Below are 26,766 nucleotides of genomic sequence, written 5' to 3'. Positions count from 1 at the left end.
TGTACTCTGATCTTGAATATCTCAAATTAAAGCGCATTGTACTTTACGCGTTGATTCCTTATTTTACTTCAAATTTGTTTTTTGCTACTTACTCATTATTACATTTCTGAGTAATGCATTTTTATAATCAATAATGACATCAAAAAGAAGGTTTCATGCTTCAGTGAGTTTATTAGTTTAATGCTTTCCTTTGGAAAATACAAAACTCATGCTTCAATAAATATTAATATTGTAAATTGTCCTTAAATTGTGTTGTGATTGTAATGAGAATTTGAGAACAGAATAGTTTTCGTTATAAATTAGTGTACGTACCTATTTCTATCACCAATCTAAAATATTTAGAATTTAATATCATATTATAATGATTCTGCAACGGTTAGGTTATTTATTACAAATGTATTATATTGCTTTAACTATTTAAATTCTTTTATAAATAATGATTAAAATATATTTTTACAGTTGCATGATGAATATATACTTTGGACGTTACAGTAAAAAAATATTTGGTAGAACCTTTTGTACAGCAAGTCAAGCTGTAAAAAACAATGAAATAACACTATTAGGTGACAGATTTCTAAAAGATAACTGGACAAATATCGGTGAAAACATTTTTTCCAAATTGGGAAGAAATTTACACATTTCTCCATATCATCCTTTATCTCATATTCGTCAACGTATTATTAATTATTTTCATATGCAATTTTATAACCGTATCGGAAATCCTATATTTAGTGTATATGATAATCTATCTCCTATAGTTACAGTAACTCAAAATTTTGATTCCCTTCTTGTACCAAAAGATCATCCATCCAGAAAAAAAAGTGATTGTTACTATGTCAATCAAAATATTGTGCTCAGATCTCATACAACAGCTCATCAGTCAGAGTTGATTTCAATGGGTTTGAATAATTTCATTGTAGTAGGAGATGTTTATCGTAGAGATGAAATAGATTCTACGCATTATCCTGTTTTCCATCAAGTAGATGCTGTCAGATTATGTACAGCAGAGGAAGTATTTCAAAATGTAAATGATTCTGATGGGTTAAGGCTATTTGAACATAGAGGTATAGAAACTGATGAAAAACAAGCGTGTCATACTTTGGAATCTGTAAAACTAATGGAACATGAATTAAAAAATACTTTAATGGGTTTAGCACAAATGCTCTTTGAATCAGGTAATTTTAAGAAGAAGGAAAATCTCTGATATTAATTGGTATGAGATGTAAAATATGAACTTTTAATTGTAGACATTCAATGCAAGTGGGTTCAACAATATTTTCCTTTCACTCATCCTTCATGGGAACTAGAAGTCTTCTATAAAGATCGGTGGATTGAAGTATTGGGTTGTGGTATTATGCGTCAGGAGATTTTACAAAATTCGGGTGTAGGAGAACGCATTGGATGGGCATTTGGATTGGGATTGGAAAGACTAGCTATGTGTTTATATGATATCCCGAATATTAGATTGTTTTGGAGTAAAGACACTGGTTTCTTAAATCAATTCAAATTTGAAGATCCTAATACTACACTAAAATATAAGGTACAGAAATGAATAAACTAATAAATATTGCATTGAAAGAAAAATTTTTAATTAAATTTCTCTATTATAGGCAATTAGCATTTATCCCCAGTGTAAAAATGATATAAGTTTTTGGTTGCCTGAAAATGAAAGTTACTCTTCAAACGATTTTTACGATATAGTAAGAGATATTGGTGGTGATAGAGTAGAACAAGTTATATTAAAAGATGAATTCACTCACCCTGAAACCAAGAAATTGTCACACTGCTACACTATAGTATACAGACATATGGAACGTACATTATCAAAACGAGAAGTAAATAATATTCACGATCAAATAGCAAAACTTGCAGCTAAGAAATTACACGTTACAGTTAGATAAATAAAAAAATTAATTTATTAAAGAAATAACGTATTTGTGTATTATTTGCTATGTTCCTTTCATAATTAGAACCATTTTTTTATGGACAAACGAAAAAAATGGAATCTCAGTACTATGTTATTTACATTTATTATATCAGCACTATTAGAATATAACTATTATTAAACTATTATGAATAAACTGATAAACATCTTTAATCTATTGATAATATTTCAGTGCGCTTACAGGATTAAAAAGAAAATCGACATAATGTTCAAATGAATGTATTATTATTATATTTTTCACATAAATTATAAATGTGTCATTAAGTCAAATACCTTACGCAGAAATAAGTATATATTCTACATATATGATACAGTTCATCAACGTCGTAGCTAACAACAGTTATTTCTAGATCTACAATCTTACTTAATATATGCATAAATATAAAAATCGATTTCTTTTATTTTAGCATTGTACATACGCGACAAGTAAGTTACATTACATTGTATCATATTATATTAAAATTGAAATTAATAAATTCTATTTAAGATATAAAAGGAAAATATTCTATATTAAAGTAAGACGATAATAAACAGGAATCGTGGCATTTAATTTATAAAAATAAGAATTTAATTTTACCAGGTATGTAAATATGAAACCGGAATTTTTGTATAGAAAATACACGTTTATTGTATGAAAATGATTAAAAATATTTTATTCGAAGTATTGCCCATCGTTAGCTATACATTTTTCCCACATGTCTGGCAATTGGTGGATACCACGCCAAAAAAACTGTTGCTCTTGTGAGGCAAACCAGTCATCGAGCCATTTTCGTACATTTTCGTAAGAAGTGAAGTGCTGGTCAGAAAGTGCGTGTTCCATCGATGCAAATAAATAGTAATTGGACGGAGCCAAGTCTGGTGAGTAAGACGCGTGCGAAAGTGTTTCCCAACTGAACGCTTCAATCGTTTCCTTGACCGGTTTTGCTGTATGTGATGGTGAATTATCATGAAGCAAAATTACTTTGTGTTGCCTTTTTTGATATTCTGGTCGTTTTGCACGCAAAGCTTGATTTAAATCGATCATTTGTTGTTGGTAGCGCTCAGTATTAATGGTTTCGCCAGGTTTTAACAGCTCATAATAGATCACACTCTTCTGATCCCACCAAACACAGAGCATTGCCTTCCGTCCATAGCGATTTGGTCTTGTAGTCGATGTCGGTGGTTCGCCTGGAGCTACCCATGATTTTTTACGCTTAGAATTCTCAAAATATATCCACTTTTCATCGCCAGTCACAATTCGGTGGAGAAATGACTTTCTTTTGTATCTGGCGAGCAGCATTTTGCAAATGGTTTTTCGGTTTTCCTGCTGTCTTTCATTCAGTTCATGTGGAACCCATTTTCCCACCTTTTGGATCTTTCCCATAGCTTCCAAACGTATGGAGACGGCTTCTCGTGTCACGTTTAATTGATCAGCGAGTTGTTGTTGCGTTTGAGCGTCATCCTCATCCAACAATGCTTGCAATTCGCTGTCTTGAAACTTTTTCGGTGGTTTTCCACACTCTTCGTTGCTCATGTCAAAATTGCCACTTTTGAATTTTTTAAACCATTCAAAACACTGTGATTTACTAAGAGCATGCTCACCGTAAGCTTCGACAAGCATTTGATGCGATTCTGCAGCAGTTTTCTTCAAATGGTAACAGAAAATCAATGCTGTATGCAAATCGTAGTTTTCAGGCACAAAATTCGACATGTTTAACGCTATTACAAACTATGCTGTTGTATGAAACTTGTATTGTTCTGAGTCGAAAATGTTTGTGAGATGTCAACAAAGAATTTGGCACCAATGACGCAATTTAGTGATAACTACATTATCAGCTAGGGCCATCTATAGGCAAATTCCGGTTTCATATTGACCTGATACTTTTAACGTACAAATTTAACGTACTTTCACGTATTTATTAAATACATTAAGAAAACTTTAAAGCATTATATGCTTTTGATCAGCTGATTATTTATGTCCTATAAACTTAATATATATGTATATATATTAAAATGCTACAAATAGTATGCTATCGAATACATACGATAGATACGAGAGGAAATTGAGTAAAATGCTATTACATATTACGCGAACATATTTCATGAAAGAAAATATCTTATTGGTTGCTAGAATAAATAAAAATGAACAAAAACAGATTTAAATCATTTCTTTTCAATTATCACAATTTCAATTTGTTTCAATTTACAGTGTGAAAAATTAAGGATATGTTTACATTATTATGATATTCTGCATAAACATAATATTAATAATGATAACAGTAACGAGTTATTCATGATATTTATCATTAATTTAGAATTTGAAGAAATATTAAATTTGATCTATTCTACATAGTAAAGCATTTAGTATAATATATTTAGAACAAAAGCAATTGTAATTTTCGTTAACAATTACATTTTGATGTCAAGTTGTAACGTTCTATCGCTTCGATATTTCCAGAATATTTAGAAGAATATTCAAGAGCTTTATAAAATGCAGACGCACTTAGCAAAGAGCGTAAATCAGAGACTAATGATAATTAATCTTAAAAACAGTTTTTTCATAGCACTTTTTCAATACAGATCAGAATTTTCTCAATTCTCCGTGTAAGTTACTTTTATAAAGTGAAACTGTTATGCACGAAATTTAAGATAATTTGGTGTAACTTGGAGGAGAAAACTTTTTTCGTAAAAATTTTAAAATATATAATGGCATGCAAGAAATTAAAGTTATTAGCAATACTTTCCACAAAAAGTCAGTAGTCTTGATAAACTCGGCATCTGTGTTATAAACAGAAAGAAGTAATTAAAGTTTTTTTTGATAAATATATCTCTCTCTTTTTTTTTAAATATATGATATATTAATAGTACATACCAAAATAATCTTTGAGAACGACTAGAGATAATAAATAAAGCGCCAATGAGAAAATTTCCGCAAGTATCATAATATGATGCCATGTTCTAATAGTTAAAGCTACCATTATTAATTCTGTCAAGACAAGTGCTGTAAAACTTATGGCCACTATATGAATGAATTCATCTTCGAACATTATAAGTGCGCCGTACATTATAACTCCACCTGCAGGATGATTTAAACAATTAATATGTTGTTGGATGGTATGTAGTCAATGACAACAACAAAAAAACTTATACCTTGGTATATGCTTATTAAAATCCACATGAAGAATGTCTTATAGGACAACGATCGACCCTTACTGAGTTCTTTATAAAGTTCTGGATAAGTAAGTGCAATTTTTCCTGATACATCTTTGTCTAATACCAAAGAAAATACGGGAAACATCGTATATATTGTTCCATAACTACAAATTTATTATTATTATTTAACGTGCTAATATTGTTATATCATATTCAATTATATGTACATATATGTATATATATTATATATATACACGTATATTGTGTATGAAATCATTTAATTCTTTCTTACCCAACCATTAAAAATCCCTGATACAAAGATACAGACGACAAATAAAAGACTGCAGAAAACACGGCTTGCATGGTGGAAATAATTAAACCTCGATGAATAACGAATTGACTTAAAGCAGCGGAGCGTTTGTAACTTCTACGACCGTGAACTAATAAAAGATTAGCCAAATGACTGAATTGAGAAATGGAAAAATCTGCGGCTAGAGAAGCTTGTCTTCCTTCGAGTCCTTCAAGCCCTATACCTAAAAAGAAAAATGAACATCAGCGGTTTGTTGACATCTATACTACGATTCACTTAAATACCATGAGAAATATACTTACCAGCATCTGCTGCTTGTATCATTGATACATCATTGCCTCCATCACCGACAGCTGCGGTTCTCTTGCCAGTATGTCTTTGAATAAGACTAACAACTTCGGCTTTTTGCGTGGGTGAACATCGACAGCAAACAACGGCCGGTGAACCGCATGCTAGTTCCAAGAATTCTTGTTCGTAATATTGCAAACATACCTCTAAAGAATCTCCGCTGATAACTAAGGCACAGTCTTGTTTTTTACGGAAGGTATTTAATTCCAAATGCGCATCCGTGCGAGTTACCACCGATTTGAAAACATGAAGACTTTGCGTTCGTGAAACCAAACGCGAAGATTTTGCTATACAAGTTGCCGTTTCCAGCTTGTCACCCGTTAACATCCAAATCTAAAGATCATAGAAAAAGATATTGCAAGAGAAACTATCATCAAAACAAACAAAAGAGTTTATTCTCGCGTAATATGTGAAGTGGAAAAGATGCGAAGTACCTTAATTCCAGCATTCCTTAATAGCTCCAATGTAGGCCTTACTCTGTCCTGTAATCTATCTTCGACACCGGTTACACATAATAATTCCATTTCCCTCTCTAAACTTTCAACAACTGCGGCAACTCTTGAAACGCGATCGCTAACGCTCATTCTTGCTGAATTATATCTAAAAAAAATCATCTTCAATGTAGACGAATTATTATATACATTTTGCCATTTAGGACATAGTAATTTGTCAATACCTTGCTTCAAAATCAAGATATTGCTCTTCCGTCAAATTTTTTTTTGCAACAACTAAAGTTCTTAAACCTTCTCGAGCCATATTACCACATTCCTCCTCAAGCCAATCGTTATACTGTACTATTCCAGACATCACTACGTCCGCACCTTTCAGATAAAATACTATTTCAGAACTAGATTCTTCCTTTACTATTATCCCCATTCGTTTAGTCTCTGATGTAAATGGAAATATTTGTAAGATCGTATAGTTCAAAATTTTGCCATTTGGAGCTTTTAGTTGCATAAAATTCAAATCGCGTTTTACTAAAGCTAATCCCATTTCCTCCGTCCACTTGACCAATGCTACTTCATCTGGACTAGAAGCCTGGTAATTACGTTTTTGTTCTGGCAAATAGTAATGTTGGTCTGCTTCTGTTTGACTAAAAGTAGAAATGAAGTAAAGGTACACTTCATACAATTTTACGTGGCATATCTTTACGAAAATTACCTTTGAATAGAACCAGAATCTCCTGTTTCTCCTGTTTGTATACTCATTGTATCTAAATTAGTTGATTTAGGTACTTCATCGTAAACTGGTGTTACATTATGACACAATGCCAGAGCATGTACTGCATCATATATTCTAGTACTTTCAGATCTTCTTACTTTCCCACTATGTATAGATGCTGATGGTTTTACTGGTGAAGTTTCTGAATTTGTAGAATAACATGTTTTTAATACAGTCATAATTTCATCAAATGTTTCTTGCCCATAAGATATCATGCCCAAATGTAATTTCTTGAAAACCATTTTATTTTGTGTCAATGTGCCAGTCTTGTCACTTAATAAATATGAAATACGACCAAGTTCTTCTGGAATTGTAGTAGTTCTTACAACTGTTCCAGCAATTTCTTTGTCCCTTTGTATGCACCAAGCATAGAAAGCTTTTCCCATGTCTAAATTCACTCTTAAACTGATTGGTATTATGTAAGAAAATAACAAAACGAAGCGAAACATATAACGATACCATGGCCCATTGAATCCTTTTAAAGACATCATTACCAATGCTAATCCAATCACAGCACAAAATAAAACCTACAAAATTAAAATTCATTAAACATTTAGTAAGTGAAATTGCAGAATGTACCAGATGTTTTCATAATATGATACAACACCTTTGTCAGCTGATTTATTTCCTGATCTAATAAACCAACTTTCGATCGTGGTGCGGAGTGATTCATAAGAGATCTAGTTTCTTGCCCTGTATATACTACAACACCAAGAGCTGAACCTGATGCTATTGCTGTATTTGCCCATAGAGTATTATCTACCCCTAAACTTTCTTCACTGCTGTATCCATCATACTACAAATTGTAATATAATCATTTATTAATAACTGTACTACATATGTAAATATTAAGAACAAGTTAGATATTTAGAAATTTACTCTGGTAAACGTTCCAATAAAGCTATGAATATCTTTTTGCGGTTTCTCAACATATATGCTTGCTTTAATATCAAACAATTGAGAATTATTTTCCAATTTTTGAGTAGCTGGAACAGCCAGTCGCAACTTCCAATCTGTTTCTCCATCCAATTGATCTGTTCTTACAAAGCATGCTCCTGATCTTTCCGTGGTTCGCAATAGGACTAAGTCAGCTGGTACTCTCTGACCTTTTTCTACTATAACCTTGGAAAAAAATTTACATAAATGAATACTTCTATTTATATTTTTATTTGATTATCTTATATTTCTACTTTCTTACCAAATCGCCTACTCTCAATTTAGAACTTGGTACTAATTCCGGAGTATCAAAACCTTTTACTAATCTATAATACTTTTGGGCATTGACTTCTTTGTCCCTTTTGTATCGTCTGAAGTCATCGATTGCTTCTCGACAAATCGTAACAGTTAACACAAAACATAAAGGTCCCCAATATGTATATAAATATCCTATTCGAATGTCTGGTATGAATTGAGATATGGCCATAAGCAAAAAATATAGATTTAAGAAAAATTTAAATTGTTGGAATAGAACCTAAAAAGATAAAATAACAAATATTAAATATTTTTATTCTATGTCATGACAAGAAATGACATAGTTATCAATTTTGTTTACCAGAGGTAAAAAGGTCACAATATTATATTTCTGATTTCTTATGACATTAGTAGGAAATTTTTCATGCATTAGTTGTCCAATATGAATGACTCTAGCTCTTAATTCACGTTCTCTGCAACATCTTCTCCACATCCATGTACAACATCTATGAAGATACAATAATAAATAAGTAGAAAGATAAAAAAATAAAGTACATCACCAATTTTTTACTTTACCTTTTTATTGCTTGCACAACCATATTGTTGTTAAATTAATAAGAAAAATTATGAAAAAAATATTCAAACTTTGGATACAACAATGTCAATGAAGAGATATGTGTTTACTGTTGTATGAAATATGAACATAAATTTAACACAATTATTATGTTGAAATCGAACATCTTGGAAATAATTAGCAATATTTATTTAATTATTTAGCAAGAATTTAGAGAAAAATAGAAAAAGCTGCATAGAAATCGAAGTTTCTTAGTGGAAGTAAAATGTACGTCACCTTGTCCACGAATTGTCATTTCGCGGTCTAGATATTAGAGGAATATCCTCTTTCGATAGCCTTATAACATTGCTTTGTGTCTCCATTTAGATATTTCTTTATAGACACAGCAGACACATTTGTAATCGCAAATTATGTAAAGAAACACTTTTATTCAATCTTTCGTTAAAAAACACTGTCAAAAAGTATCTTTCGATATTCAACACAGATCTGTTATGACATCATAACGTCCATGAAGTACGAGTTTACAAGATGAATTCGCCAATCTATAAACCTACTATACCGATGTATTCCATTTATTATATTTTTCACATTCTTTTTATTTTTTCTCACTGTGAGTAAAATAATGCAAAATTTATTTACGTATACTATGTTCAAATATGTTTAATTTGCTCGCTTCCTTTGTTCTCTATCAATTATGTATGTATGTATTTTTAGTAACCCTTAATAGACTGACTTAAAAAAAAATTGTTATTATAATACGTACTCTTCACAAATAAGATTTGAAAAGTGTATTGTATGAATATACACGCATCAGTACAATTATATGATGTATTTTCGAATTGTACATTATTAAAAATAGAAAGACATTATTAAATATGTATATTTGGAAATGCTAACATTTTAAAGCTTGTTACTACGATATCGCTTATCGATGAGTAGATAAGATATATTTTGATGGGAAATTTTCACGTGATATTCTATTCCTTCCTTTTTTCTTTTCTCATATTTTCCATTTTTTAAAGATTTATTTACACATTTATTTACGTAATTTCGATGGATTTTTATCATTTGTTATGTTGGCTACCAGTAGAATTAATACGCAGCTAGTAATTCGTTGATCGAGCATTACATTTGTTTCTATTCAATCTTTTGTTCAAGTTAATGATGAGTTATCGAATCTATAACTTACCCACAAAGACAGTTCTTGAGGAATATAGAAAAATCGTTTATTCGCCGTCTCCGTGAAGTTAAAAGTCGTATACTATCTTCAGAAGGTTGAAGAAGATAGTCAGTTTCTTCATCCATTTCAAAATCCCGCTCATCAGAGCTCAAACGTAATGGCATTTCTTCTAACCGCATATTTTTTTCACGTATCACTCGATAAATTTTCTTTCCCATTTACCACAGGTACACAACTATTACTATTATGTATTATGTATATCTATCTTTATGGTATGCTATATATGCACCACGCGTGTACATGTATATTCTTTACATATATGTACATCATATACATAGAAACATACGTACAAACATACACACACATACATATAGCTCCATTTATATTTTTTCAGTGACAAACATGCTAAGGATAATTCTCACTGGCTTTCTTTAACCATTGCATTATATATATCACATGATATCAGCGTTACACCATCTAAATATACCTGTACATATACAGGTATATACGTGTTTTTGTACCTTACTTCAGACTTTGCTTAAATAGAATCGTGATTTTCGATAGGTTAACATTTTGTATTTATTTGTTTAACTAACATTTAAAATAACACCGTCAATTGACATTCTATCGAATGATTTAATTGTTTTATTTATTTACGAAATGCGTGCATACATGCGACATTCATGCATACATGCACAATGTTCTTTTTCCCACGTACGTACGTGTACGCATCGCGAAACATTATTCAAACGACAACAGTAATATTGAGTATGAAACTTTCGAGGCATTTCAGTTCAAGACAAAAATAAATTCAAATTTTTCGGAATTTCGATTGATCTTCAAACTAATTGTCAATCAACTATGATCGCGATACCTCTAACTGATATTACAGTGCGTGCGGCCATGTTAAGTACTCTATGATCACGTGACTCGCTTGGTTTTCTAGACGCATGCCTATATTATACCTTAAACCCTTTGAAATAAATTTTCAATATTTTTAGAATTTATATACATATAAGAAATCATAAGCTCAATTTCATAAGTTTATTTTGTACGTGCGTATAACTCGTAAAATATTTTTATTGTAAACCTCGTTAATCTCTTTCGTTAGAATTTATTACTCAAGTACGACTTCGTAAAGCAATGCTAATGATTTAATCGTATCTATAAAAATCTCGTCTTGATGTACCGCGTTGATAAGTAGATTTCGAAAGAGCTGCGTACACATTTCTTTTTCGTTTTGTCTCATAAAACTTATTGTTAAATGAAATCTATTGCATTTACTCAAAGTGCATAAAATGTCAACAATAAACTCTATATTATCCGTAATCGAAATATTTCGAAAGCATATGTCGATTATTTCGACAAACAACGATGGAGAAATTTCTGTGCAAAAAATTTTCTCCCGTAGAGTATATCTGAAACAACAAATTAGATACATTCATTTCCTATTCTTGTTCGATTTAAAAAGGAATACCTTACCTGGACATTTTGAGATAATGAAATTTTTCTTTATGCCCTTTAATGGTTTTCCAAACTTGTATAAATTTTACATATGTAGTGGGTATTTCATTTGCAGAAATATTATCACTCTTACTCCATAATTTTAAACAATCTTCGGATTGTTGTTGTTGTATTTCTTGTTTTTCAAATGGCATTACCACATTCGAATTATCAATATGAACAATGGGATTCCAACATCTCTTTATTTTAGATTTTACATCGTCACATTTCAAAGGTTTTAGATGAGCAGCATTCACCTGGCGATAGATTCGATATGGGAGAAATTATTTTATATTAGATACATAAATAATGATATTTTCGATAAAAATATGCTCTTATACCAGTTGCCTAAAATCTTCATACGTAGGCACATTCTGTTCTACTGCTCTGAGTTTAGCATCATTCTGTAATTTGTATAGCTTATCCGCACTAAGAGCCTGTAGAAGTTCTAATTCCATATTTTTATAATTTATGGATGATCTTAATTTGCTCATTTGTACAGAGAAGGAAACTAAAAATATTCCGTCCTTTAGACAGCACGATAGACAAAACAAGAAGCTAACAAATATTTATTATTAGCCATAGTGAATAGTTGTTATAGTAACTTGCTATGGATACAATTATGCTTTATCAATAGGTACGTATACATACATATGTATGTATCTTCCTTGAGCATCAGAGGAAATTTACGTTCAAGAATTTCAAGAAAGATCATAATCATAAGAGTTTATTATGCATACTGTATGTAAGATGCAGTTGTTATATCAACAAAGTATCTCAATACATTAAACGACTGGGAACATATGTAACATTACAGACGAGACATCTGTGATAATATTACAAAATAGTATTATCTTCTGATGTTACGATCTTTTTTGTTACTTTGCTCTGCCTTTTTTTATACAGTTTATCATGAGTTCTTTTCATTTCTAAAATTTCCTTCATTTCTTCCTTATCTTCTTCCTAAAAATGTTTCACTTTTTACAACTATAATCATTCGTTATACATGTGTATTTACATAATATATACATATGTATATACAGATATTTTTTACCGATTGACTCAATCGAAGTACTAGCGCCCTTCGACCATCGGACATTGGCTGCGAATAGTCCATTAATTTTTTGAGCCTTTCTTGTGGACTTACTCCTCTCTCTACTACCAAAACTATACGTGCCCACTGTGATATTAATTCCAGTATTAATAACTGAATAATAATTGATAAATATTCCTATAAATGGAAAAAGTAGAGGGAGAAAGAAAAACCTACTTGTCTTTGCCATTCGTTTCTTGTTTCCGCGATTTTCTGATATGTATTTCCCATCATAGCAATTAACATATTTACCAATAATATGGCAACGATTGCCATGTATACCACAAACAAGAACTATGACAAAATGAATTTTTCTATCGTAGTCATATATTCGCTGGAAGAGTAGATGCGAGGTAATTACCTTAGCTTCCATCTCGTGTTGCGTTCTCTCAAACGCGCCATAATAATCTCCAAAGTTCGTCATGCTCATAAGGAACATTGCCATTATACTTTCTACCGGCGACGGCATTGGGTTGCTCACCGAATCATCTACTCCTTCTGGTGTATTTGGATTATCGAAAGATAGGAATATGATGTAATATGCTGAAGAAAGTTAAGGCAAGAAAAGAGAAGACAATCTTTTGATTGACATTGTAAAATAAATTAGAGAAGAGAAATATGAAAAATATAGGTCTGCGTTGTATTGCATTGTACTATGTAAATATGTAATATTAGAAGGAAATAGGAGATAATGCTCGAAAGGAAATGAATATGGAGCTCGAGGCACTTAAACTACAGTATGAGTGTTACAAGTTGGTAAGTATGTATAAAGTTGGCTCGATGCCTGCAATATGTAAATTTGTTACGTTTCAGAATGTATGATATGCCAGTGTAATAATATGTGTCAATGTCGCTTGCGATGTAGAAATTCCCAGATGAGAGATTAAGTCATAAGGTGAAGGTAAACTCGTAATCTGCTCGATATCGTTACACTTTGATTAACGACTGTAAGGGAAGAGGAAGAAGCGTCATTGGCATATTTACTCGCACGTTTCGATCTAATTGACCGGTTGATTCTTACGAATCGATCGTAAGTTTATTTCTGTCCGTGATCTATGTTCAAAAGATACGAGAGGTACGAGATACGATGTATCTGTTATCGCATTTATGTTAAAAGATTCTGGTTAAAGTAGAGGTGCGAAAGGAACAGAATGTATAATGGAAAAATTCTTCCAGGGAGAAGAACTTTGTTTTCAAGTTACCTTGAGAAAATCCCATTACAAAGACCAAATAAATGGAGACGAAACGGAGCAAATCGCCCATGATCATTCTGTAAATCATCACAACAAACGGACCGACCGTTTTGAAACCTCTGCAGAAGAATAAAAAATACGGTGCCGTCGTTAACATCACTACAACTGCCAACATATCTTCAACTTGGTCGGCGCAAGCCAACCTCAGCAATGGAAAGGACAGTAATATACAACAGGAGAAGAGGAACATCACTCGCGACGGCGCAGTCATCTAGAAGTTAATTTCTTTCGTTAGTAAAATATTTTAATTTGTAACCGCGTACTAAAATTTGTGCGGTATATCGGTTTATCAACGAAACAGCATCTTTCTTTCTTTCATTCCTTTTCCTTTTCTCCCTATGTTCTTAGGTTTCGCACACAAGTATGCCGAAACTGATAATTTCATTGATAAGGAATCAATATTAGATCCATTATTTACTAAACGTTTTCTTTTTCAGATAAAAGCGCTTGATAAAGATACAGATGATATCATCCTCTTACTAGATTCTCAATGAACATGTTGAGACCGAGAAATCTGGCTTCGCGCAGTGCTGCAATAATATAAAGAATAGCCGCAATCTCCATTAATATTTCGGCGATTAGTCGAATCTTGGCCGATAATGTTGTTAGATGCATCAGTCTACACTTTTCTGTGAGATTGTTCCACCTAATATCGAAAATATGCATTAAGAGTCATCTTGGACGTATAGGTGGTCGCTAATAAACATTTTGAAATTTATATTTTTGTATTAATCGCATTTGATTCGGAATTATTCACGTATTATATAACGTACCAGCTGTGTTTGTTACTACCAGCAGAAAATGTATTATTATCGAAAGGCATCGTCGAATTTATAAAGACGACACTGTCGTTGATCGCCGTAATTTTTAGATAATCCGTCGGTGTACCGTTATTTTTGGAATAGAAATGTTCGGCTGGTCGAATAGCTATCCTGTAAGAATCGTTGAACAATTCGATCTCGTTTTGAGATCGGTCTGTCGAGAAAATGTTCAAGATAGACGTTAGATCGGTGACGATATCAAGCTTCAGTTTATCAAAGCTTGCCGTTGTTACATTCGAAGGATGTTTTATGTTCGAGGTAAAAGCAGTGGTAACTGCTTTATCGAGAAGAAGGGATAGATTTAAATTTTGAGATGTTTTGGTAACGTTTGGGAGGAGTTGCTCCGGCTTTAGAGTTGTTATGGGCGATTCGGTGGGTGGAACAGAGACATGAGGAGTGACAGCTAGCGAGGAAGTCGACGATGTTATCGTTGGACCGGGTCGAAGAGTAAAGCTGATCAATGACAGAATAAAGTAAAAACAAAAAAGAAAAAATTGACGATAGAACCGAGACTTGACGAAAGTGTTCCACTTGGCATTTAGTAGATCGACCAAGACACCGTCCATCAATTCCAAGTGTTCGTCCTTTTCCTATATATATGAGAAATATCGTATGTCAATAAAAGATGGCAAATAGAAAGTAAACCGTTGCGTAATCTAGATTTTTGACTCACGCCAAATACCACCAGATTCAAAGCGGAATTATGACTGATGCTTCCTGTAATAACATCAATCGTGTCAACTTGCGATAAAGGATAAGCTGCACACGTAATACTCCCGATCTGCCAATAAATCTCCCGCTCGATGTTCAAGATATGAAAAAACAGTTCGATTCTAGCTAATTTCGCCGATAACGTCAAAGGTGTTAAATGTTGGGCATTTCTGATCGCTAACGACGCACCCACTTCGTATGCCATATCGAACATAGTCTTGCTCGGAAAAAAGATCGATCGAATAAACTTATTGCTGGTTTTGCCATTTCCGGGTTAGTCTTGTGGCAGATGCTTACCAGTTTTTCATAGATGACCAACATATGTAAAACGGTATTTCCATTTGTGTCTTGTTTGTCGGGATCCGCTCCTCTGGCGAGTATTAATCTGTAACATTCTTCTTGACCTAAACATGCGGCGAAACTTAAAGGATACTCGCCCCAGTAAACGTATCTACGCAAATAGAACGAATGTCACCGGACATTTGTATTCCACTCGAGTAAATCTTCTTTACCCGCTATAGTCCGTTTCCGGAGCTACGCAAACCCATTCATGATCCAGGCTGTCCGATCTCGACGCTTTTTGATCCTCCGGACACATAAAGTTCCCCACGCATCTTTCGTGTACGTCCGCACCGCTGTCCAAAAGGAATTTCACCAATGCTGGATCTTCATTTACTATGGCGATGTGTAATGCGCTCTCACCTATCAAGAACAACCGAGCAGATGAATTTACGATGCGCCCTGACGCGATACGAAGAAAAGGAAACGAATTTATTCGTTTACATCGTGCTCACCGCGCTTATTATACTTACTAACCGTAATATTCATCACTGATATATACATCGTTGATAAGCTTAGGGTAAAAACGTAATAAACGTTTAGCCAGATCAATGTGAATAGCAGTCGAGTGTAACATGCATAAGTGTAAAATCGTTTCGCCGACTGCTCCTCTTTCGCCTAAGCTCCAACAGACTAGTCTGTACTTGCTTTTATCTATTAAATCGAAAGAAATATGTTAAAAGCTTACATCTCTATCGTCTTTATCGATCGTTTACCTATTTTTGTCTCGTCCACTTCATCCTCATTTTGCATATCTTTGTCTATATCGTAATCGGCAGGATTCTCCATAGATCTCAACGGTGGAAGCTGTTACGTAATCGATCATTCATAATAAAAAGACATTCATAAAAAAACGTCCAAGCTAATTACTCATCTACATCATATGATATCTAATTGTATATGGTTTTACCATTTTGTGCTTCGGACGATCCTTGTTTCGTAGCAAAACCAACTTTTCGATTGGAATCCATTTACCTTTACCCTTATTGTATAAATACGGTTCTACTTTCGTTCTAAGAGCATGGTCCAATTCCGCGTACTGTTTAGTTTGCGTTGCCCTTTTCATCATATTTACCAATAAACCACCTCCTACACAAGAGTAAAAAGACGTTTCACTTTCATCGTTCTTGTTTATGATTCAACTTACCTTTCATGTCGACTAATTTGTAAAGCAAGATAGAAGATGCGTCCGTTTGTTTCTTTACTCCGCTGGCTACATTGCTCTCCGTATTTCCCATCTTATCCTCTTTTCTTACTAAAACGACACACGACGAGAGCTACTGATAGTCGATCATATGGTTTCACCTTGATCGTGCACAGTTCTCTCATCCGCTTACTACATACATATGTATTACGTTGCCATGGAACACTTCCTCGATATCGATCACTCAATCGTTGTTTGATGAAATATCGGCGGTCTACTAAAGGAATTCCTATCTCCTTGATAATAAAAAGATGTATCAAAAAATGTAACGAAATGTAAGGAAATCGACGATCGACCTATTTCACGGAATAACATTTACTTTTTCGACTTATAGCGTTGCACATGGAAGCGAACTCCTATTTACAGATACAACGAACATGCATATGTAAATCTATAGATAGAAAAAAAAACTAGATAGTAGAAAAGAAAACGACACAAACATACCATCGTACCATAAATCATATTATTAAAATACAGTGTGTATAAAAAATATAATCTCTAAAAGAATAATATCACAGGCCCCGGAGGGATTCGAACCCTCGATCTCCTGTTTACTAGACAGGCGCTTTAACCAACTAAGCCACGGCGCCTAGTTGGTCCCTATTTGGTCAAAAACTTTTATTTAAATGAATTAAAATAATATGATTTAATGTATTTAATGTTTTACTGTTAATTAAGTATTTGAATTCCTTAAAATATATTACGATATTCCACATCGTAATTAAAGCTCATAGACATTTTACATGTACATAAATGGTTATATATATAATAATATATTATCACGTTACAAAGTTAATGTTGCGTATTATATTTATATTTGTATACATATTCCTGTAATTTTATTCAAAATATTAAGAAAATTTAAGATGGAACGTACACGTGGCTCGTTGGTCTAGGGGTATGATTCTCGCTTAGGGTGCGAGAGGTCCCGGGTTCAAATCCCGGACGAGCCCTACTTTTCGGTACCTTTTTTTAGTACTAGTGTTATTCTTTGCATACATTAAAAATTTGTGGGTATCTCTTTTATTTTGCCCATCTTCTGTAAAAAGTTAGATATGACTTTTTCTCTAAAGATAATTAACGATAAGAAATTGATCGGTCCGAAAAAGAACATCATTTCTCATATTAGAAGCGTAGCCGAATATTTTGAACTTGAAAGTTATTCGTTTAAGAAACTGTTTGACTTGGACGTTGTCATAACGAATTAAATTATTGAATCTATTCGAATGAAATAGAATCGCGCGGTATCTACGACAATTACGTACGAGCGTCGTTCACCAGGAGTTTAATCGGAGGCCTTTGAATATTCAAGCAATGACGAATCTTCGGGGAAGAAGTCACAAGGAGATCCGGTAAATAATCAAGAGGAAACCGAATCGCGATATACCGTGGTACGCAGTCACGGGCTGACTAGGCATTTAGTTCGCGTTTACCTAGCGTATTCGCGGGCCAGTTAAGCTCTCGCTTTCGAGCCGCTAGCACCGACAGATCTTCTCCAATTGTTTCCAATCGCAAGTCCGCGTAACTTTGAATTTATCTTGCGACTCGCGTTCGTCAGATTTGCACCGACATCCAAACCTACTTTACCTTTCTCCTTTGAATACAGCCAATTTTTTTTTATTATTCTAATCTCTCCTTGGTTTCCTTATTCTCATTCCCTCCAATCGCCCTTTCTTCCTACCTTCCTTCCTTCCTTCCTTCCTTCCTTCCTTCCCTCCTTCCTTCCTTTTCCCTTTCCTTTCTTCCTTGTTTCCCTCCTACCATACCTTCCTTCGTTCCTTCTTTCTTTCAAACATCTGTCGTTGGTTTTACTGTAAAACGATCAAAGATTTTTAAACGTGTATCAGGACCGTTTCTCACAGGCGTCTACTACTGCCGAGTACCACAAAGCAGATGCTTGTTGATATTGCAAAAACAAGTCCAAGAAGTTTGCTGTTTCTTCGGATCAGAAAATCTCTTCTAACCACGAGTAAGTGAAACTTTGCTACAAAACATTTGACGATCGTCGATTACCGAAATATCAGTGGTACGTGATCTTCTTCTTGTTCATTATCTTATCATCGATGTTTCAATTGCATTTATCTCAACTCATGATCGTGGATTCAAATTGTTCGCGCTAATGAAAATTAACGTTTATATCGCGATTTCCGCAAATTATAATTACATATTCGCGTGAGCGACTGCTTCGTGCGAAATTCCATCGTAAAATTGGGACAGTTGATCTCAAACAAAATTTGTATAGATGAAAACGCGGTAAGTCAAATGATTTTGAATCATCAGTGGAACGAAACATCTTGTATATACAATGTGCAAACATCTTGTTGCGTAACGGTCTATCGTAAACGATTCGGAGCACGTTTTTAAACAAACGTACCTGTCATGAATACGAAAATTATACTGTTGTCATTCACGTTTAAGCATTATCTCATTCACGTTGCGTGCGTACCTGTATGCGTGTATATGCATGGAAATGAAGTGAGTAATTTCGAATAATTTAAAATCAATCGAACTACTGTATTACGGTAGAGAAGTAAACATCGATTTGCACAAAATTCTTGACATTTGCATGGATGCCCCGACAAATTGACGATATCGTGCACCGAAACTATATCATCGATAGTTGCGATCACACAACTCTTACCCCAAATACATAACGCAAAGAAAACGATCGGAATTTGGGACAATGGGCATATACCTCCGCTTTGATATGACGTTCGCGTTATTTTTAGCGTCAACAATTTGAAAGATCGCGTATAAGCATTGGCACGTCTTGCGATAAACAGATTAAATGAAGAAGAAGAAGAAGAAGAAGAAGAAGATGATGATGAAGAAGAAGAAGAGAAAAAAGGAAAAGAAAAAATAATCGGGAGAGAAAGAGACGTTTGAGGTTGAGGGTCGGAAGAGGGTAGGAGGAGGATAGGTGGAAGAAGAGGAAAGAGAATAATTTGGAAAGTGAAACTTGGTTTAATTTTAGCAACGTTAAACGGATCGTGTTTAATATAAATCTTAAAGAAGCGCAATGCTTGCGAACCTAGTGCTTCGATGGGGGAAAAACGATGAGATAAAAAGAGGGGGAATCGATTCGTATTTCACGAGGTATTATTTCGAGGAGCAATTACGCGTCCAAATCGACGGAAAGTTGATCGCCCGATAAAGAAAAATCTGTCGGATCGAGAACGATACACGCGTATAAGCGTGAAGAAAATATCGAATAAATGACTGGAAGAATATCAAACAAATTTGCCGACGCGTGAGATCACATCGATGGAACGTACGTTCGTTTGTTTTATCGATAAAATAATCTTTGCATCCTGTAGCGTTGAAATTCGTGTAAAAATATACGGTGCCCATTAACCTCTTTCTTTAACCTCGATTTTCGTCAATTGAGTTATTTTTAAAATAGCCTCCGATCGCATACGAGTCACTATAATTATATACCGCTTACTTTTCTAATTCTTTCAATCTTTCTTGCTGGGAGAATTTAACGACTGTTAACAAGATTAATAATATGCTATGGCATGTCAATTTCGCGCGATTTTTCCCGATCGTTTTTCCCGCGTTATTCACGATATTCCAATAATTCGACTAATTTTTATACGTATCGTCTTACTTCTCTTCTATTATTAATATGCGTGTGTATATATCGTACATGTATAGGTATAAAACGTTACGTTACGCGCGTTTCCGATATGATATGACCAAAAGCCAAGGTTTATCGGAAACGAATGATCACACATACATTGACGCGTTGCGTTCAACATGATGCATAATCGCTTGGAATTAAATAATGGACAAGATCATCCTCGTTTATAAGATTACCTATCATGTCAATCGATACTCAATTGAATGAATCACGTATGCTGTATCGAGTTCAATACAATTGGAACGTTTCTTTCATTCACCATGATACATTTTTTGTCAATGCATTCATTTTAATCGTCATCGTTGTTGTCATCCATCAAAGGTTGCATACTTTTCCATTGACTGCATTCATTGAATAATAGAATGTTCAACGCGAGCGTATGATACATCCGATAAAATGCTAGACCTACTATTATGCGTCACGCGCGTTTTCATAGTTACATATGAGATCGGGCATGATAGTGTACGCTTACGTTTACATGTCGGATATTATTGAATCGAGTACGAAGACCGAAAAGCGACATCTTCCCGAGTGCGAAGCTCAAATCGCGATATTCGAGTAGAATTGCCCTTAATTTTCAAATTACGTGAACCGTTTATTCTCGGTCAGATACTTGTCATTCTCAGTCTGTTTCTAATGAAACTAAAAACGGGTCAAGATCGACGATGCGATGGTCGAGTCGTGCGTATCTATTCGATATACAACGTAAAGTAGAAGTTATAAGTGGAATTCGCTTCGAAGATTCGAAAGTTTTTAACGCGAAATGTGTATTATTTTGTGCTTGGAAAATTTCGAACGCTCGAACAATCGCTAATGCTGATATGTCTATGTATATGAAAGGAAATAAACGTAAAACACGACACGTTCCAGTCTGATAGATTCTATTAATATTATAATGCAATAAACTGCGTTCGATAACAAGCGTCTGCAAACGCTCGATCGTTCGATGCGTTTGACGATCCGTTTTATCGTCGCCAATCCCGACTCTATTGTCATCGTTATCTAATAAATGCGAACAAATCGCGCGATTTTTCGTTCCACTGTTTCACGGTCAAATCGCGACCTACTTCTATCCCGTTCGTGAAACAGAGAATACCAGCGCATGACATTTAACGAGCAAGAAAGAGAAAACGTTTGAAATGGTTCCAAAAAGATATCCGATGATTTTACATACAGTTGGCATTGCGACCGTTAATCACTGCCAATTGCTGCCTAGTCCCATGGACCTGACCCAATAATCCAGAATATTACCTATGAAAACGAAAACAAGAACGAGAAATTTCTACTTGTATTTTATGCAAATTTACTACCGTTGAGATCGAAATCGATCAAAATATCGATCATTGTTTTCCATTTAAGTAAGTCGTTTGATTTCGTCGAGGATGAAGAGTCACAAGGGTAGATAAGGCCAGCAAAGAAATGCCACTAAAAATGTGAACGTTGAATCGATTGCAGGAAACGACGAACGCGTGGAAAATGCGATCCTGGAAAGGCTCAGCGTGCAGTATTTTTCTTCTGGCTGTGGTGTCGTCGATCGTCGATGGGATACCCGATTTTTCGGACTTGCCGGCAGGTCCTTATTGCGCCAAATGGTATCCACAAGGCGATTGTTGCACAGGTCGTCAGGACGAGTGTAGTACTCCGATTCTCAGCACCGTTTGTTACTGCGATGATTTTTGCAATCGAGAGAAACAAGAAGATTGCTGTCCAGATTATTGGAGCCACTGCAAAGGAATCGAACCCAACGTCACTCTACCACCGCTGCAAGAAACAAGACGTTCGTAACTAACAAAAGTCTATTCGAAGATCCTTTCCAGCGAGGCAAAGCGATTCATAGATAATTTCTTGTTTCAGGTTGCTATTTTCAGGGGAAATATTACAACCAAGACCAAACATTTACAATCAATTGCAATATATGGTATATTTATTTTGTATATCGCAAACGCTTAACAGATTCGCATACTTACTTTTGGTAAACTCATCAACCATACATGTACGATCTTTCAGCAAATGTACGGTAATGGGTAGAGACACCGAAGTATTTTGCGAACAGCATCGATGCTTGCAAAACCCAGAACTAATAGATGAAATCAATTCGCTGGATTTGAGTTGGAGGGCACGAAATTACTCCGAGTTTTGGGGTAGAACGTTAGACGAAGGTGTGAAACTACGCTTGGGTACTTTAAATCCGTCACGATCGGTAAGAAGCGTAAATTTCTTCGATGTTTACTTCAGTAATTTCGATTCGTTTCGATTCGAATGCGATCAATTCAAGCAAATTCGATCAACCGTTGCGTCCACCGGACATCCAAGGTTTACAGAATGAATTCCGTGCGACGGATTTACGATCCGGAGTCCCTACCACGAGAGTTCGACGCCAGGATTCGTTGGCCTCGAGAGATCTCGGACATAGACGATCAAGGTTGGTGCGGCGCATCCTGGGCTATTTCTGCGACACGCGTCGCTTCAGACAGATTTGCCTTAATGAGTAAGGGAGCCGATAGCGTCCTCCTCAGCGCACAGCATTTACTCTCGTGTAACAACAGAGGACAGCAAGCTTGCAGCGGCGGCTATTTGGACAGAGCCTGGCTATACATGCGAAAATTCGGGTAAATTGGTTAAATCGTTATTACGCTATGTCTTTTATGCATCAATCCTTTTGATACTACGTTCAATTCGCTTTCGATTCAGCTGGTGATAATAATACTATAGCTACTCGGCTACCTGATTTTTATCTTTCCTTTTTCTGCGATTTCACTTTTTAGCCTAGTCGACGAAGACTGTTATCCATGGGAAGGCACGAACGCACAATGCAAATTGCGAAAGAGAACAGACTTGAAGACTGCTGGTTGTCGTCCTCCGGTAAATCCACTTCGAACAGAATTATACAAAGTTGGGCCGGCTTATCGGTTAGGCAACGAAACCGATATTATGTACGAAATTTTAACATCTGGACCAGTGCAAGGTAAGTGATTTCTTATCAACCTGACATTTTTTCTTTATTCGCAAACACTTAACAAAGAGGTCGATGAGATCTAACGACGACATTACTTTTAGCTACCATGAAAGTTTATCAAGACTTTTTCTCTTATGAATCCGGAATATATAAACACACAGCAACCACCGAACATTATGCATTTGGCTATCATTCGGTTAGGATTATCGGATGGGGGGAAGATACGTCCGCGCATCGTCATCACAACTTGCCAATCAAGTATTGGGTAAGGCTCCTCTAATACTTCTACCTATTTTTCTACCCTTACATTGAAACGATTCACGATTACGTACTGATAAATAATACGTAACGAATTTTTTGCTCCAGTTGGTCGTCAACTCTTGGGGTCAGCAATGGGGCGAGAGTGGTTTGTTTCGAATTCAAAGGGGAACTAATGAGTGTGATATCGAATCGTTCGTAGTAGCAGTATGGGCGAAAACTATCTAAGGAAAGGTGCAAGAATCAGGAAATGCTGCATTTATCTATCGGATCGTATATTGCGTTGCGTTGCGTTCCATTGCGCTTTATTTCTATCAATATACGAAATCGATTCGTGTTCGATTCATCGTTATTTCCTTTGCATCATTATATATATATTTTTCTCATTCACAAAAAATTCCATTTAACATATTTTATTAACGTATCAATTAATGTTTGCACACAGTTTAAGAAACAAATGAAACGATTGCCAAATACTTTCTGACCATATATGTAGGCAACACCATGTATGAACTAATTCATCTGTATGTTAGGGAATAAAATATCAGATGCTCTGAATATATTAATATATTTTTGCATAAAGTAGTTTTCTAACTGACCCTTGTTGAAACACGTCACTGGCGCTTGTTCGTATCTGGCACTCGTTATCACTTCTATAGTGATTACCGGCTATTTTACCTGCGTGGCTATTTTTCAAACTACCACGCTACGTCGAGCACTTCTACAATGCGGTCTGTACACTTCCAACTTATCTTTTGGTGTATTCATCGCAGAATAATCGATCGGAAATGGTACGTTATTGCCCCGAATTAAGCAGGAATCTGTCATACCGAGAAAATGTTCTCCTGGTCCGAACGGACCGCGACCGAATAAAAAGTTGGCGAATACGAGTTGGTATTGTGGCCAACCGAGACGATGGTCTCCGTTCTAAAGAAAATGCAAAAATTAATTGTTTTAATATTTCCCTTGCCTGCCATCTCATTATTTTATTCCCATCCCTCCAATCATCAAACCCTTTCCCACTCTCTTTCATGCACTCTTGATCTTTTCTTCTTATTATGCATCTCCCATAATTTCCTTTTATCCTCCTATATTTTCACGCATGCTAATCTTAACAATAATATCAACCGTAAAAAATATCTATCATATATGTAGTATAGCGTGGTATTCCTTTATAGTATAGTGTAGTGTAGTACAGTATAGTATAATATAGTACAGTATAGTATAGCTTATTACCGACGTCACAGAATTATATGCCATATCCAGACATTTGGAGATCCTGTCAGATTCTAGGCCAACCACTGATCCGTAAAACGAGCCAAGCTCTTTCTTCGAAATCACTCCATTCACTGAACTATTGATAGCAAGAAAAAATATTCGTGGCAAAATTTTTAACCAAAATGGAATGTCATTGTAAGATGCGCCTCCAGGTGGTGCGACAACGCGCGCCCACCAACACAACCATTCCTCCAGGCTGATCTTTCCACGGTCACCTTCGTTCTTTTTCTCTTGAAAGATTAAGTCCGCTAGTCCTTGTTCGGCCTCTATTAATCGTAAATATTCGGGCCCGTTCCATGACCAATCTGCGAATCTTCTCAGTCGCTTTCAAAAATATTGAACTATTAACATAAATATTTCGATGATATAACAATATTAGACGAACACGTCTATTTGTAAATATACCTCTGAAAGCATTCGAAAATCTTTTCGGTTAATAAAACCATCTCTATCGTGGTCCAAAAGATAAGTGAAAAAATGTGAAAACTTGTCGCGTTGAATGGGTGCTAAATCCTTTAACTTTCCTCCCTTCTTGGCTTCTTCTATAGCGATCAGATTTTCATCGCTTGGATATCGACTCACCCATGTTGCTGTTTTACCGAAAATACAAAGAAGAAACAAAGAAGAAAACAAAAGAAAAAGAAAAAATGTTTGGTTAATGCAAAATGATATTCTGATAATGATAGCGTAAACTATAAACGCATATATTAACGCATACTTTGCGTATGGATACTTGTAATATACCTACATATGTATGTAATAAAAATAATATCTGTGTTTCTCTATGTTTTTACCGCCTTTATTTTATCCATTCAAATCTGGTCTATCGTATTTGAAATTCTGTTGTTATATCTAACGTTCAAACTTCGCGAACAAAAATGACAAAATCTTACTCCAAACGTGTACGCTCCAACTAGGATGTTCCAATTGTTTATTCGAAACAGGATCATTAACGATTTCATCGACATTAGTCGAAACAGTTCGCCATCTCTTCAACAAATCTTTCGTTCTGTCGCGTGTACGATCACAAGCTTGTCGCCAGTTCGCGATAAATTTGCGCGGCACTTTCAATGCGTTATTCTCTTCCAGACCAAGTTCTTGGCTACCAGCGGAACTTCTGCTTCTTTTGTCGGTCGTTTCGGTTTCCGTTGCCGTTTCGTTTCCTTCTACGACCTCTTGCATCGATGGATAATAAATCGGATCCTTTATACTGTCTGAGCGACTCTCCATCGCGGACTACGTCTCCTTAACTACCACTTATTCGTGCTACCTCTCCTGAAATAATCAATTCCTCGACAAGAGGTCACCAGGTCGCTCGATAATGGAACTGTCTGTACCGTCTAATATTTTCATAACTGGTTTTGTATTTTCATCGTATCATCCAACATCCTCCTACATTTCCCACTATAACTTTTGATTTATCTTGACAATTGATTGCGGGTCGAAAATCAAATCTCTTGCGATTCTTTTAAACGTCCAACTATAAACAAATCAATCTGTGATGCTCTTGACAAAAGTATCATTTTAACAGAAAGGAAACCTTAAAAAGGAAGAAAGAGAAATATTTGTTAAAAATTGTCATTTTCGGAATTTAATTAGTTTATTTATTTGTTATATTCATCTTACTGAACTTATCTACATATTTAAATGCGCATTAGAATCACCTTAAACTTCCTAACTTCAATTCGAATATTTCGAATGAATTGTGCATCAATTATTAAGTTTTTTCTACACTGTACGATTATAGTCCGATAACTATTCTGGTGGTTTCCTTTACCTTTTTCTTACATTATCGGTGGATGAAAC

The 26,766-nt window shown here is 34.9% G+C and overlaps 6 protein-coding genes, 1 long non-coding RNA gene and 2 other non-coding genes across 20 annotated transcripts; 4 read left to right on the top strand and 5 right to left on the bottom strand.

Moving 5' to 3' along the window:
• Positions 1–22: 22 nt before the first annotated feature.
• Positions 23–1,930, top strand: LOC100648088 (probable phenylalanine--tRNA ligase, mitochondrial). Of its 3 annotated transcripts, none has more exons than XM_003394839.4 (4): positions 23–163; positions 460–1,175; positions 1,248–1,540; positions 1,611–1,930. In XM_003394839.4, exons 1-4 carry the CDS (start codon positions 156–158, stop codon positions 1,899–1,901), a joined length of 1,308 nt encoding a protein of 435 aa, XP_003394887.2. In that variant the 5' UTR covers positions 23–155; the 3' UTR covers positions 1,902–1,930. The 3 variants fall into 3 exon arrangements, with proteins under 3 accessions (XP_003394887.2, XP_012163229.2, XP_012163228.2); XM_012307839.2 differs by having other exon boundaries at positions 146–304; XM_012307838.3 differs by having other exon boundaries at positions 153–375.
• Positions 1,931–4,077: 2,147 nt separating this feature from the next.
• Positions 4,078–10,265, bottom strand: LOC100649877 (probable phospholipid-transporting ATPase IIB). Of its 3 annotated transcripts, none has more exons than XM_012307849.3 (13): positions 9,911–10,265; positions 8,509–8,653; positions 8,155–8,427; positions 7,836–8,078; positions 7,564–7,752; positions 6,897–7,483; positions 6,412–6,828; positions 6,170–6,335; positions 5,690–6,068; positions 5,370–5,610; positions 5,075–5,241; positions 4,797–5,000; positions 4,078–4,702 (listed from the first exon to the last, which is right to left on the bottom strand). In XM_012307849.3, the coding sequence occupies exons 1-13, from the start codon at positions 10,117–10,119 to the stop codon at positions 4,569–4,571; spliced, it is 3,354 nt and encodes a 1,117-aa protein (XP_012163239.2). In that variant the 5' UTR covers positions 10,120–10,265; the 3' UTR covers positions 4,078–4,568. The 3 variants fall into 3 exon arrangements, with proteins under 3 accessions (XP_012163239.2, XP_012163240.1, XP_048261158.1); XM_012307850.3 differs by lacking the exon at positions 9,911–10,265 and adding an exon at positions 8,998–9,508; XM_048405201.1 differs by lacking the exon at positions 9,911–10,265 and adding an exon at positions 8,724–8,934.
• LOC105665658 lies at positions 9,924–14,467 on the top strand. Of its 2 annotated transcripts, XR_001098634.3 has the most exons (6): positions 9,924–10,055; positions 12,821–12,850; positions 12,931–13,253; positions 13,311–13,572; positions 13,674–13,980; positions 14,188–14,467. It is a non-coding gene; the product is annotated as an uncharacterized LOC105665658 (long non-coding RNA). The 2 variants fall into 2 exon arrangements; XR_007223845.1 differs by having other exon boundaries at positions 12,821–13,253.
• On the bottom strand, positions 10,932–12,179 carry LOC105665699 (coiled-coil domain-containing protein 103). Its single transcript, XM_012308312.3, has 4 exons — positions 12,056–12,179; positions 11,746–11,915; positions 11,384–11,661; positions 10,932–11,319 (listed from the first exon to the last, which is right to left on the bottom strand). Exons 1-4 carry the CDS (start codon positions 12,123–12,125, stop codon positions 11,019–11,021), a joined length of 819 nt encoding a protein of 272 aa, XP_012163702.2. The 5' UTR covers positions 12,126–12,179; the 3' UTR covers positions 10,932–11,018.
• On the bottom strand, positions 12,116–17,443 carry LOC100648593 (transient receptor potential cation channel subfamily V member 5). Of its 5 annotated transcripts, XM_048405202.1 has the most exons (15): positions 16,966–17,442; positions 16,769–16,876; positions 16,532–16,710; positions 16,338–16,428; positions 16,099–16,275; positions 15,795–15,984; positions 15,580–15,733; positions 15,245–15,499; positions 14,524–15,161; positions 14,231–14,396; positions 13,700–13,961; positions 12,859–13,040; positions 12,675–12,791; positions 12,459–12,584; positions 12,116–12,367 (listed from the first exon to the last, which is right to left on the bottom strand). In XM_048405202.1, exons 2-15 carry the CDS (start codon positions 16,857–16,859, stop codon positions 12,242–12,244), a joined length of 2,754 nt encoding a protein of 917 aa, XP_048261159.1. In that variant the 5' UTR covers positions 16,860–16,876; positions 16,966–17,442; the 3' UTR covers positions 12,116–12,241. The 5 variants fall into 5 exon arrangements, with proteins under 5 accessions (XP_048261159.1, XP_012163242.2, XP_048261160.1 ...); XM_012307852.3 differs by having other exon boundaries at positions 16,769–17,442; XM_048405203.1 differs by having other exon boundaries at positions 12,859–12,995; positions 16,769–17,442.
• TRNAT-AGU lies at positions 17,342–17,415 on the bottom strand. Its single transcript has one exon. It is a non-coding gene; the product is annotated as a tRNA-Thr (tRNA).
• A 263-nt stretch (positions 17,444–17,706) lies between the features above and the next one.
• On the top strand, positions 17,707–17,778 carry TRNAP-AGG. Its single transcript has one exon. It is a non-coding gene; the product is annotated as a tRNA-Pro (tRNA).
• Positions 17,779–18,210: 432 nt separating this feature from the next.
• Positions 18,211–24,264, top strand: LOC100648705 (tubulointerstitial nephritis antigen-like). 2 transcript variants are annotated; one of them, XM_003394844.4, is made up of 8 exons: positions 18,211–18,794; positions 21,924–22,245; positions 22,323–22,386; positions 22,476–22,668; positions 22,782–23,077; positions 23,234–23,433; positions 23,526–23,689; positions 23,791–24,264. In XM_003394844.4, the coding sequence occupies exons 2-8, from the start codon at positions 21,945–21,947 to the stop codon at positions 23,908–23,910; spliced, it is 1,338 nt and encodes a 445-aa protein (XP_003394892.2). In that variant the 5' UTR covers positions 18,211–18,794; positions 21,924–21,944; the 3' UTR covers positions 23,911–24,264. The 2 variants fall into 2 exon arrangements, with proteins under 2 accessions (XP_003394892.2, XP_048261156.1); XM_048405199.1 differs by lacking the exon at positions 18,211–18,794 and adding an exon at positions 19,764–20,096.
• On the bottom strand, positions 23,941–26,748 carry LOC100648818. 2 transcript variants are annotated; one of them, XR_007223842.1, is made up of 6 exons: positions 26,625–26,748; positions 25,854–26,500; positions 25,366–25,550; positions 24,919–25,284; positions 24,282–24,609; positions 23,941–24,204 (listed from the first exon to the last, which is right to left on the bottom strand). XR_007223842.1 is itself a non-coding variant. In XM_048405200.1 (6 exons), the coding sequence occupies exons 3-6, from the start codon at positions 26,188–26,190 to the stop codon at positions 24,376–24,378; spliced, it is 1,122 nt and encodes a 373-aa protein (XP_048261157.1). In that variant the 5' UTR covers positions 26,191–26,235; positions 26,298–26,500; positions 26,625–26,748; the 3' UTR covers positions 23,941–24,375. The 2 variants fall into 2 exon arrangements, 1 of the variants encoding a protein (XP_048261157.1); XM_048405200.1 differs by having other exon boundaries at positions 23,941–24,609; positions 25,854–26,235; positions 26,298–26,500.
• Between the last annotated feature and the right edge of the window lie 18 nt (positions 26,749–26,766).

The sequence above is a fragment of the Bombus terrestris genome, chromosome 4, assembly GCF_910591885.1.
Source record: "Bombus terrestris chromosome 4, iyBomTerr1.2, whole genome shotgun sequence".
Classification (NCBI taxonomy): domain Eukaryota; kingdom Metazoa; phylum Arthropoda; class Insecta; order Hymenoptera; family Apidae; genus Bombus; species Bombus terrestris.
Note: the sequence above shows the minus strand (reverse complement) of the source record. Positions and strands in the feature narration are given on the sequence as shown.

Excerpts from the sequence above, each read along its gene's own strand:
- LOC100648818 (XM_048405200.1), bottom strand. The coding sequence starts at position 26,190 with ATGGAGAGTCGCTCAGACAGTATAAAGGATCCGATTTATTATCCATCG. Across the intron at positions 25,285-25,365 it reads ATTTTCGAATGCTTTCAGAG|CGACTGAGAAGATTCGCAGA; the intron begins GTATATTTACAA and ends TATTTTTGAAAG. Across the intron at positions 24,610-24,918 it reads CATATAATTCTGTGACGTCG|AACGGAGACCATCGTCTCGG; the intron begins GTAATAAGCTAT and ends CATTTTCTTTAG.
- LOC100648593 (XM_012307852.3), bottom strand. The coding sequence starts at position 16,859 with ATGGGAAATACGGAGAGCAATGTAGCCAGCGGAGTAAAGAAACAAACG. Across the intron at positions 15,500-15,579 it reads TGGTCATCTATGAAAAACTG|ACTATGTTCGATATGGCATA; the intron begins GTAAGCATCTGC and ends TTTCCGAGCAAG. Across the intron at positions 12,585-12,674 it reads GAAACGAATGGCAAAGACAA|TGGGCACGTATAGTTTTGGT; the intron begins GTAGGTTTTTCT and ends TTAATATCACAG.
- LOC100648705 (XM_003394844.4), top strand. The coding sequence starts at position 21,945 with ATGCGATCCTGGAAAGGCTCAGCGTGCAGTATTTTTCTTCTGGCTGTG. Across the intron at positions 22,669-22,781 it reads CTTTAAATCCGTCACGATCG|GTTTACAGAATGAATTCCGT; the intron begins GTAAGAAGCGTA and ends CGGACATCCAAG. Across the intron at positions 23,434-23,525 it reads AACATCTGGACCAGTGCAAG|CTACCATGAAAGTTTATCAA; the intron begins GTAAGTGATTTC and ends CATTACTTTTAG.
- LOC105665699 (XM_012308312.3), bottom strand. The coding sequence starts at position 12,125 with ATGATTATGATCTTTCTTGAAATTCTTGAACGTAAATTTCCTCTGATG. Across the intron at positions 11,916-12,055 it reads CAAGGAAGATACATACATAT|TTTCCTTCTCTGTACAAATG; the intron begins GTATGTATACGT and ends GAATATTTTTAG. Across the intron at positions 11,662-11,745 it reads ATGAAGATTTTAGGCAACTG|GTGAATGCTGCTCATCTAAA; the intron begins GTATAAGAGCAT and ends ATCTATCGCCAG.
- LOC100648088 (XM_012307838.3), top strand. Across the intron at positions 1,176-1,247 it reads ACAAATGCTCTTTGAATCAG|ACATTCAATGCAAGTGGGTT; the intron begins GTAATTTTAAGA and ends TTTTAATTGTAG. Across the intron at positions 1,541-1,610 it reads ATACTACACTAAAATATAAG|GCAATTAGCATTTATCCCCA; the intron begins GTACAGAAATGA and ends TCTCTATTATAG.
- LOC100649877 (XM_012307849.3), bottom strand. The coding sequence starts at position 10,119 with ATGGGAAAGAAAATTTATCGAGTGATACGTGAAAAAAATATGCGGTTA. Across the intron at positions 7,484-7,563 it reads AAATAAATCAGCTGACAAAG|GTTTTATTTTGTGCTGTGAT; the intron begins GTGTTGTATCAT and ends TTAATTTTGTAG. Across the intron at positions 6,829-6,896 it reads GATTCTGGTTCTATTCAAAG|TCAAACAGAAGCAGACCAAC; the intron begins GTAATTTTCGTA and ends TTCTACTTTTAG.